This window comes from Micromys minutus (genome assembly GCF_963924665.1).
Source record: "Micromys minutus genome assembly, chromosome: 10".
NCBI classification, from domain to species: domain Eukaryota; kingdom Metazoa; phylum Chordata; class Mammalia; order Rodentia; family Muridae; genus Micromys; species Micromys minutus.
The window spans coordinates 65555220-65565304 of NC_137979.1; the positions used below are offsets into that span (position 1 = coordinate 65555220).

At 54.6% G+C, this 10085-nt stretch overlaps 1 protein-coding gene across 2 annotated transcripts; it reads left to right on the forward strand.

Annotated features, from left to right (window-relative positions):
* Positions 1-1138: 1138 nt before the first annotated feature.
* Positions 1139-8336, forward strand: SLC25A10 (solute carrier family 25 member 10). Of its 2 annotated transcripts, none has more exons than XM_080922991.1 (11): positions 1139-1353; positions 3686-3805; positions 4187-4301; positions 4387-4435; positions 4705-4746; positions 5588-5631; positions 5726-5796; positions 6125-6217; positions 6463-6540; positions 7083-7139; positions 7232-8336. In XM_080922991.1, the coding sequence occupies exons 1-11, from the start codon at positions 1264-1266 to the stop codon at positions 7331-7333; spliced, it is 861 nt and encodes a 286-aa protein (XP_080779117.1). In that variant the 5' UTR covers positions 1139-1263; the 3' UTR covers positions 7334-8336. The 2 variants fall into 2 exon arrangements, with proteins under 2 accessions (XP_080779117.1, XP_080779118.1); XM_080922992.1 differs by having other exon boundaries at positions 1154-1289.
* The last annotated feature ends 1749 nt before the right edge of the window (positions 8337-10085 follow it).

Here is a 10085-nt window from a genome sequence, read left to right on the forward strand (position 1 = left end):
TACTGGCCCTGCCACGTTATCAGATGTCAGCACCTGGAGACCTGCCTTGACCCAAGGTATACAGGCCTCCTGTACCTGCTGAGGAAAGGAATGGATCCAGTGTGGGAAGGGCCCTTCACTCTCTCATTGTTACAGGCTTCTTCCAGTGTAGAGTGCTCTTGGACACGGGGAGAAATGCCAAGGCAGAACAGCCCCAAGTGAGACACCAGGAGATCTTGTATCACACAACCTTGGTGCTATAACAATGCATATCTTGGCAGGGGAGGCCACCTAGAGTTCTAGACAACAGAGGTGGGCACTGGTTGGCAGGGCTGGATAGCTGCTGCTTGGATGTTCAGCGGTATCAGTTGGGGCCTGAAGCTGTTTGTCAGGTGTATGTAAACTTTGCCTTTTGCCTCACATAGTTATTGAGCCAGGACACGTGTCTTATTTTAGCCAGACTTAAAGCAGCCTTGGGATTTAGAAGTTACCTTACCTAGCAGGTGCACCCTCAAACTAGGAGCACGTGTGGATTTCTTTGCCCATTGTCGGGAGGTAGAGATGGGCTTCTGAGACCAGGCAGATTGGAGCTGCCTCCTAGGAGCCGGAGCCAGTAACCATGAAGAATTCACAGCCCAGAAACCTCTCCATGGTGGCTGCCTAGGGCTGTGTCCACAGCAAGACTTGAGCTGAGTTGCACTTGGCAGGGACTCGCTGAGTGTAGGCGTGGGGGAGGAGTATTGCTACCCTTTACTAAGAGCCTTTTGTCCCTGATTTCTATTTAATTTGCAAGCTGGCCTCAAGAAGGTTTCCATCCCCCCTCTACATCTGGGCGGGGGCTGGGCCCTGGAGGGGGATGGGGGACAGAGGTCCACGGCTGCAGCACATGTCCTTCGCCTGGGTAACACAAGTTTAGGCTAAGGCTAGAGGGTGCTGGTAGGAAACCAGCCTTCTGATGACTTGAAAATGGCAGAGCGCCTTCGGAACTGAGACCAAAGCCATAATCTGGAGAGTGGGGGTGGTCATGAGCTAGCCCCAGAGGTTTCTCGGTCGACTCCAGCGGATCTCCTAGTTCTGCTCCTCGTGCTGTCGCTTTAAGACCAGAGGCGGAGTCTCTCCAGGCCGACGGCGGGCGGAGCCCATAGGCCCCGCCCCTGGGGCCGCGCGGGCGCATTGGCTGTACCGGGCGCGGGCGCTCGGTAGCACTTTGAACCGGGCGTCAAGCGGCTGGGACCGGAGTTGCGGTGCTGACCGGGGTCGGGCCAGGTCGCTGCTGCTCTGGCCATGGCCGAGGCACGCACGTCTCGCTGGTACTTTGGGGGGCTGGCTTCCTGCGGAGCTGCCTGCTGCACGCACCCGCTAGACCTGCTCAAGGTGAGGCTGAGTTTCTCAAGGCCGAGCGCGCGCGCGCGTGAGCTCTAGGAGCTGGGGACCGTCCCGTGCCCGGCGCCTACAAGGCGCCTGCTGCGGCCGCCGCTTGACTGCGCACCCGGTAATTACCGTCGGTGACGCCTACGCCGGCCTGAGCCCCGGCTGCCCCGCTCTGCGCTGCTGGCCTTGGGCCTACGGGCGCCACTACGCTTACTTCGCCGTAGGCAGCGGTGGAAAATCCCCGGGGACCCTCTGCAGCTGGCATCCGCAGGTGACAGACATCTAAGTCTCAGGGGACATCCCGCGCCTCGGCTTACCTGCTAGTCCCCTCCACCCCCAGTCATAACAGATGGCTGTCCAGTTTCAGCTCAGCGCTATAATACTTATGTGAACTCTGCCACTCTGAGCCGTTCCTTGGCCACAAACATTCGACAACTCTAGCTAAACTTGGCGTGTGCACAGGTGTCGAGACCCAAAGACCGTCCTAGTCGCTGCACACCGGAGCACTTTCACCGCTGGGTGCTTAGCAACACCTACTGTGAGGGCTGAGGGGTGGGAATGAAGTCAATGGGCTAGGTGACCTCGGTCATCGCTTCCGCTTGTTTGGTTGCTATATTTGGATCAGCTCCGTCATAAATAAGCTAGGAGACCTTGCGTTCATAGGGTTCTGCCCAATAAGATTGGCCGTCTCACCGCAAGAAACAAGTGACACACGTGGCTTTGTTTTTTTTGCTTTTTTTTTTTCCTTTAAAAATAAATGGTTATAGGGAAAACTAAGACAGCTCTCTTCCTGTTCCCCGGGGGCATTCTTGGGGAGTTTTTCGCTGATTCTGTTTTACCACAGAGAACAAAGATCTCACCCACTCTGTTCAGCCTGTGGACAGGCTTCTGGGCTGGTCTCTGTTTCCTCTCAGAGACTAAATTTCCTAAAAAAGGCAATAGCTTTGTTATTATTTGTAGCCCAGGCTTACTTTGAACTTGTTATGCCCCTAAGGCTGGCTTTGGACTCCTGCCTCTACCTTCCATGTGCAGGGATTTCAGGCCAGGCACGCACATTCACTCGAATTACTAAGAATGCTGGCCTTTGGGTACAGGTAGGGACTGAAACCTCACTTTTCCTGGGAGCCACCTACACAGGTCCAGCCCCAGGGCATTGCCTCTGGCAGGTATTCTAACAGGAAGAGGAAGCTATTGACTTTCTGGGAGGGGCTTCTTGACCCTCTTTTTCTTTACAGAATGCTCCTGCAGCTTTCTTCGAGGGGGTCAGGATAGATGGCTAACCCATTCATGGGCCCTGGAGACTCACCTCACTGCCAGGCAGTCCTTTTGAGTGTTGACAGACATAAAAGTCCCAGGTGGTTGTTCATTGTCCAAGTTCCCTCTGGGTTTCACTGCTTCTCAGCCCCACCCCCACTCGGATATTCTCTTGCTGCCCTGAGGAACAGCAAGGCTGACCGCTGTTGGACCCCTGCCAGTCTACAGTGTTCAGGTCAGGGTATTCCAATGAAGACTGCTCACAGAGACCATTTGAAAACGTGTATGGTGTCTGCTTTAATAAGACAGGATCTTACTGCTCCTCAGACTGACCTCAAACTCATCATCCTCCTGCCTCAGTTACCCGAGTATTAGGATCACATGCCTGAGCTACTTTGTCAGCTTTGAAAAGGTTTTTCTGAATTTGCTTGGTTTACCCACGTTGCCCTGACTTGGTCCTCACATGCACAGGAACTGGTACCCTCGCAGCCACTGTTCCTTGGGTGGGCCCATGTTACCTCTGTCCCTCCTGGTCTGCATACTACGGGAGGATGACACTGGCTGAGCATCTGGCCCTCTCCGCTCAGCATCTTTGCTCTTTCCCTGTCGCTTCTTTGCATGAGTGTGAGCATGCTCCTGGGACCACATTTGGCTGTGCACAGGCTTCTTTGGAATCGGTACCAGGGCTGATACAAGAATGGTCAGGTCAGGGGGCCAAAGATCCTCAGCCTGACCTCAGGCCACCAGGACAGGAGAGTGGAATAAGGCCTTGAGGGCCATAACTGTCACAACTATGTAAGAGGGGAACAATCACAGACCCCGGGACTAGGCACACCCCACCAGCCTTAGGTACTTGGGAACCTTTCTACTGCCCTGCCTTGGTTTCCTCCCCCCCAGTAGGAATGCTGACAGCACTGAGTCCACAGAGTACAGACCTGGAAATATTTGATTCTGACAATTACCTCTGCAGAGTATGTATGGAGGCCCAGGCAGCCCGCTCATTGCAACCTTGTTTCTAATTGTGGCTGGGTCAGAGCTCTGCTCCCCGCGGACATGACATGGGCTCCCTGCCTATGCACAGGTGCATCTACAGACCCAACAGGAGGTGAAGCTGCGCATGACTGGAATGGCACTGCAGGTGGTACGCACTGACGGCTTCCTGGCGCTCTACAACGGCTTGAGTGCCTCGCTGTGCAGGCAGGTGCGTGCACGCAGTCTTGGTTCTCTGACAGGGTTCCTGAAAAGTTCTTTCTTTCTCTCTGGTTGACATCAGCTTCCTAAGTCTCAGAACAAGCCTCTCAGGTGCTGGTTCTGGGGCTCAGTCCTGTGAAGGAGCCTTAGGGAGCTTCAGCTACTTTCTTTAAGCAATTTATTACAGAGGAGACCCGGGGTGGGTGTGCAGCGGGGACCTGCCTTCCGGTTTCAGAAGGGAAAACTGAGGCTGGGAACAGCTCCTCTGGGTTTGTGAATTGGCTTGGCTACTTGCAAGCTTTAGAATGGACACTGGGTGTCCCCAAAGTCCATGGAATGATGACAGGGTTGGGTAGAGTGCCCAGTCCTCTGAGCCAGGCCCCCTCCCCAGATGACCTACTCCCTGACTCGGTTCGCTATCTACGAGACCATGCGGGACTACATGGCCAAGGACTGCCAGGGGCCTCTCCCCTTCTACAGCAAGGTGTCGCTGGGCGGCATCAGTGGTGAGCACTGGGTAGTCAGGGCAAGGGCCGGGCAAAGGCCTAGGACACAGGGAACTATCGAGTCCTGACATTTTTATCACTACAGGTTTAACTGGAGGCTTCGTGGGGACCCCAGCAGATTTGGTCAATGTCAGGTTTGTGTGCGCCTCTCATCCCCCAAGATCAAGGGCTTTCCCGTTCCTAAGCAGCAAGCCTTTGCCCAGTCACTCCTAGACTCTGCAGTACACTCAGCCTGGGGCAAGCCGTCAGACTCTAAGTCTGGGTTTAACCAAGTCCCGTGGTTCTTCCCTGAACTCGGGTCGGCAGTCCAGCACTGTTGACCCTGGGCGGTGAGCTGGCCCGGGGCGTGGGAGCTAATACATATCTAACAGACCGCCCATCCCTGCCTGTCTTACTGTTTCAGGATGCAGAATGACATGAAGCTGCCCCTGAACCAGCGCCGAAAGTGAGCAGCGGTGGGCTTTGGCCGGGTGGTGGGTAGAGGTGAGAGGTCAAGGGAGCACCCCACACACACATGCACAGCTCGGCTGTCGTGTAGTCATGACTCCCCGACTTGCTCATGGGTCATATGGAACAGGAAGCTGGTGACTTTACCACACACAATCACCCTGGGGTCACTAGGGGCTGTTGCCGGGTCCCCTCAGACATTTATGTCCTTTCCTTTGGGAAGACCCTCACTAAACAGTTAGTCCTCACACCTGCCTGCTGGAACCTGCTGACACCAGGGCTATCACGTAGAGCTGGGCCTCTTTGTAGCTGAGGATAGCCCTAGGTAGGTATCTATGAATGCAGGTGCACCCAAGCCTCAAAGCCCATGAGGTAGGGCACACGAGAGAAGGTTGTGCAGCCTGAGGTAGTAAGGTTCTCCCTCCTTTTAGTCCAGGTTAGCCCCAGGCACCACATGGGGCTTCGGAATCTGCATCTTCTGCAGCAGTCCCTTGCCCTTCCTGGCAATGTGTGTCCCTTCTCACAGTCTGAACTGTCTCACTTCTTCTTTCGCCTGTGGGGATCCAGGCTGTTCCTTTTGCTCAGGATATCAACTACAGTCCTGGTTTGTCCTCCACCAAAACTAGGCTGGTCCGGTTTCTTCCTTTCTTCACTTTCTTTCTCCCTCCTTCCTTCACTTTCTAGTTTCTTATTTTTATTTAATTTTGGGGTAGACTCTCATTCTGTAGCACAGGCCACACCATTGAGCATGATGCTGTTGCAAGAATTGTGTGGCCCACAGGGGGTTCCCTGCAGAACAGTGGGATATGGTAAACCTCATCGGTCTTTGTCACCCACAGCTACGCCCATGCCCTGGATGGTCTCTACCGTGTAGCCCGTGAAGGTGAGGGGTGAGAGGAAACAGGCAGGGTGGGCGGCCAGTCAAGAGTGATGTTGGGGTGGCCTGAGGTCTAAGTTGATGTCACTTCCTCCTGCAGAAGGCCTGAAGAAGCTCTTCTCTGGAGCAACCATGGCATCCAGCCGCGGGGCCCTCGTCACTGTGGGCCAGGTAGGGGTCCTGTGCAGAACGGGGCTTGTGGACAAACATGTATGACCTCTGGTCTCTATCCTCAAGGATGACAGAAGTGAGCTCTGAGAACCATGGGGGATTCGTGCTGTCCTGGGGGAGGGTGGGCACACGTCTGACTTTGGGGCAGATCCTCACCTGCATGTCCAGGTGTGGTGATGCAGGTGACAGCTGGCCTGCATGTCCAGGTGTGGTGATGCAGGTGACAGCTGGTCCTCACTCACTGTCAAATGTTGTCATGTGGACCCTGTCTACTCTACCCGGTTTTGGGGGTTTCTTTGGCCATAACCGCCTCCATTTCTACATGCAGCTGTCCTGCTATGACCAGGCCAAGCAGCTGGTCCTCAGCACTGGGTACCTGCGTGACAATATTTTCACCCACTTCGTCTCCAGTTTCATTGCGGTAAGTGCCCTGCATGGGGGTGGGGCACGTGGGGTGAGCATGACACAGCCTCTTTTAAGCTGCATCGGGAAATCAAGTTCACAAGTTAGCCCAGGCCAAGGTAATTCCTGTGTCACCTCTCTTGGAGACCCAGGGCTTGCAGCCCTGGGACACTCGGGAATGGAGAGAGGGGCTCTTCTGAAGTGGTCCGTGGGAAGACATGCAGTGAGCGTTCACAAAGGACCATTGACAAATTTCCTCCCCAGGGCGGGTGTGCCACGTTTCTGTGCCAGCCCCTGGATGTGCTGAAGACTCGATTGATGAACTCCAAGGGCGAGTATCAGGTAAAGATGTGCTCCAGGGCTGGATGGGGATCCTGCTGTCTGTATCCATGTTTGGGGACCTCCTCACTCTCAGCCCTGTACTCTTATCCTGGAGACAGCTTTGCTTCCCACTGGGGCATGGGAGCACAGAGACAAGGCAGTTGTCCTCGCTCCTTTGCAGTTGCTCAACTCTGGGTAGCACTTGCCTGGGGGTGGGGCTGTACTTTTCCAAGGCCTTGGCCTTGGTTTTATTTCACAGAGGAAGCCATTCACCACACAATGGTAGGATCTGGCCGGTGTCTTGAGAGCCAGTCTGGTTGGGCTATCTGAGCAGTCCATCAACTTGGCCAATGCGGCTTTTAATCTTCAGTCCCTAAAGTTATTTCTTTATATGAGTGCACTGTAGCTATCTTCAGACACACCAGAAAAGGGTGGTTCCTTTTATGAAGGGATGCGACCCACCATGTGGTTGCTGGGAATTGAACTCAGGACCTCTGAAGAAGCAGTCGGTGCTCTAACCACTGAGCCATCTCTCCAGCCTCATCCTTTACTGTTCCTTGCAGGGCGTTTTCCACTGTGCCATGGAGACAGCAAAGCTTGGACCACAGGCCTTTTTTAAGGTGTGCTGGGGCAGTGAGGATGGTGGGCAATGGGACAGCAGCTGGTGTGGATCTCCCTGGATCACATCTCTCCCTCTGGTGTCTCCACCCAGGGTCTCTTTCCTGCGGGCATCCGACTCATCCCCCACACTGTGCTCACCTTCATGTTCCTGGAGCAGCTGAGGAAGCACTTTGGTATTAAAGTGCCAACCTGACATCACCAGGGACACCTGGGCCGTTCTCAGCCGCTGTCTGAGTTCCTTGGAAGAGCCGGAAGGGTGTGGGCTCCCCTCCTTCTTGGCCTGGGCCCATGCTGATCCCCAGAAGGTTCCTGTTCTTCCCACCCTTGGGCTGCTGGCTATGCCTTCTGACCCTGTCTTGGCCCCACTGAAGTGGCACCTCTGCCCTACTTGCTCCCAGGCTCTCCCCATTGGGTTGCCCTGTCTTCCCACCCGATGATTCACTCGGAAGAGGTCTAGCCCGGCTGGTGTCACTGTCCCCACCTCCCTGGCTGCTACCCTGCCCTGCCTGGCAAGCCCACTGAGCAGCTTCTATCCAGAGCTTGGGTAGTGTGGCAGGATACAGCCCATGACAGCTTCTGCTTACCACATGACTAGAGCACGCACGCACGCACTTTTCTCACGAGAGGGACCACCGTGCCGTGTTCTGGAAGGTAGTGCCTTCAGGAGAGGGAGCAAGCTGGCGGGCAGCACAGATCGCCAGCAAGTGTCATGATAGTGAAGTCCAGAGAGAGTGTCCAGGCTTCCCTGGTGCACCTCCTACATGCAGCCTTGGCTGCTTCAATGGTCAGTTTTGCTGAACCCTCCTGCCACCATCAGGAACTTGCTGTGTCCCTCACACACCTGTGCCCTTCCTTGCCTGGCTCCCCAGGGCCATGGGGTCATGCTGGCAGAGTTGGGGGGTGTGGCTATGATGGGTTCATTGTCTGTGTCCTCCCAGGACCTGTCTTCCTGTATGGCAGGGGTCACCCCTCACCATCCCTCGGCTTCAAAGCAGCCTGTTATCTCTCAAATGGGGTTGTGTGTATCAACATTAGGTTGGCCCTGTGCCCATTTGCCTCCCATAGTCCCCTCAGCACCAGGCCCTCACCCAGGAGGTGGCAGTGGGCCCAGGGGCACTGCCTACATCTCTCTTCAGGATCTAATAAACCAAGTGGCCTGGGAGGCTTTTCTGTCTTCCCCGCACACTCCTCACCCACTCGAGGGCTGGCAGTTCTTTGAGCTCGTTCACCGCTTAGGACAATGCTGTCACCTCTGTGTCTACTAAGTCAGGACCCCCTTACAGGGTAGAGCCCATGGGAAGAATTCTTAGACAGTGGGCAGGAGGAAAGTCAGTCTCTAGAGTCAGTCCCCTGCAGTCGGTCGCTGGCCAGCAAGCATAGAAGAAATAAGGATGCCCTGGGGTCTGTAGTGAGAGACCTGGGCTGGACGTAGGAGTGTTCCAAGTATGAAAACAGAAACAGGGTGTCAGCTGGGGTACCAGGACCACAGCTCTGAGTAAAACTGATGCTTGGGTCAGAAGAAACCCAGCGTACTTCAGGGACCACAGCCCGGTGGATCCTGTCATAGGTATGAGCAGTCTGTGGACATCCCTGAAGACATCGAGTTTGCCAAATAACTTGCTACATGTAGAAAGTGTAATGCAAGATGGACGCCCAAGGATTTATAAAACTCCAGAATCCCTAATAACTAGACCATGTGGGTTTTAGTCTCTACAGTGTCGGGTCAAACCCTAGGCTTGGCGCTTGGAGAGTGCCCACTGTGGCAGCCACATGGCCAGCCTCTCCTGTGTACCTCACAGAAGGGGGCTGCAGCCTTAGCTGGCTGCCTATGTGATACTCTGCCTCAGCCTTCCCATTACAAGTGTGGACTAGCTCCTCCTCTAGATAGCAAGTTCCAGGCTAGCCAAGGCTGCATTGTGTGGGACCCCGATAGACTAGCCTTGTACACAAACATTGTCTCAAGAAAACAAGTTTGTTTTGTGTGTGGTGGCTCATACCTGTAATCCTGGCACATGAGTGGCAGTTCACCCTTGTCCAAGTCAGGCCTTGGGTATTGAGTGAGGTCCTGACCCAAGGGGGAGGGTGGGGTGAAGCCGTAAGGTCTAGTCCTACAGCCAGAGGAGAAAATTAGACAGGTGTCCCACCTGTTGGCCACAAACCCAGATATGTACATCCTTCTGTGACTTGGGTAAGCATTCTGGCTGGAGTAGTGCAGTGGGGGACACAGGTGGGCAGGCCATTCTAGGTTAGATTCCACCCCTGTGACTCCCCAGAAGAGCCGTATCTCCAGACCCCAGCCAACTTCCAAGAACTTGCCCCTAAACTGGAAAACACAAGCTGGTCAAGCGGAAAACACAAGTGGGTCAAGCTCTTACAGAGCAGTTTGGTTTGGAGCCCGGAGCAGTCCGTGGCAACAGGACTGCTGGGGACGCTGATACTAACACCTAAGGTTCCAAAGTCTCCCTGGAAGTGAGAAAGTACCCAATCTGGTTTGGTGGGGTCAGGCTTGGCGACAGGCCCTGCAGGGCAAGGTACATAAGCTGAGGTAGGCACCCTGGTTTCCCTACCACAGGGGAGGGCAGCTAGAAAAGCCTGTTGCCCCTGTATGGAGGGAAAACAACTAGGCAGCTCAGAGGACAGGCAGAGGGGTGCCATCCTAGGGTCCCTCAGGGGGAGGAGAGCAGTGGGCTAGCCTTTATTCCCATTGTTGGGTTGTAGGCCCCAAGGCTAAGAGCCAATTTCCACTTAGACCCTGGGCACAGCTCCAAGGCCTGAGCCGTCAGCACTTTTCTCTCAACCTTGGGTCTTTTTTTTCCTAAAGGATGACTTTATAGTTCACCAAAAGGTGACAAGTGACTTTACTGCCAGCAGAGGTGTCAGGACATGTGTACGAAGAAAAAAAATTACTCTGTGTATGTATGTGTGTGTGTGTGTGTGTGAATAAG

Excerpts from the sequence above, each read along its gene's own strand:
- SLC25A10 (XM_080922991.1), top strand. The coding sequence starts at position 1,264 with ATGGCCGAGGCACGCACGTCTCGCTGGTACTTTGGGGGGCTGGCTTCC. Across the intron at positions 4,302-4,386 it reads GTCGCTGGGCGGCATCAGTG|GTTTAACTGGAGGCTTCGTG; the intron begins GTGAGCACTGGG and ends TTATCACTACAG. Across the intron at positions 5,632-5,725 it reads CTACCGTGTAGCCCGTGAAG|AAGGCCTGAAGAAGCTCTTC; the intron begins GTGAGGGGTGAG and ends TTCCTCCTGCAG.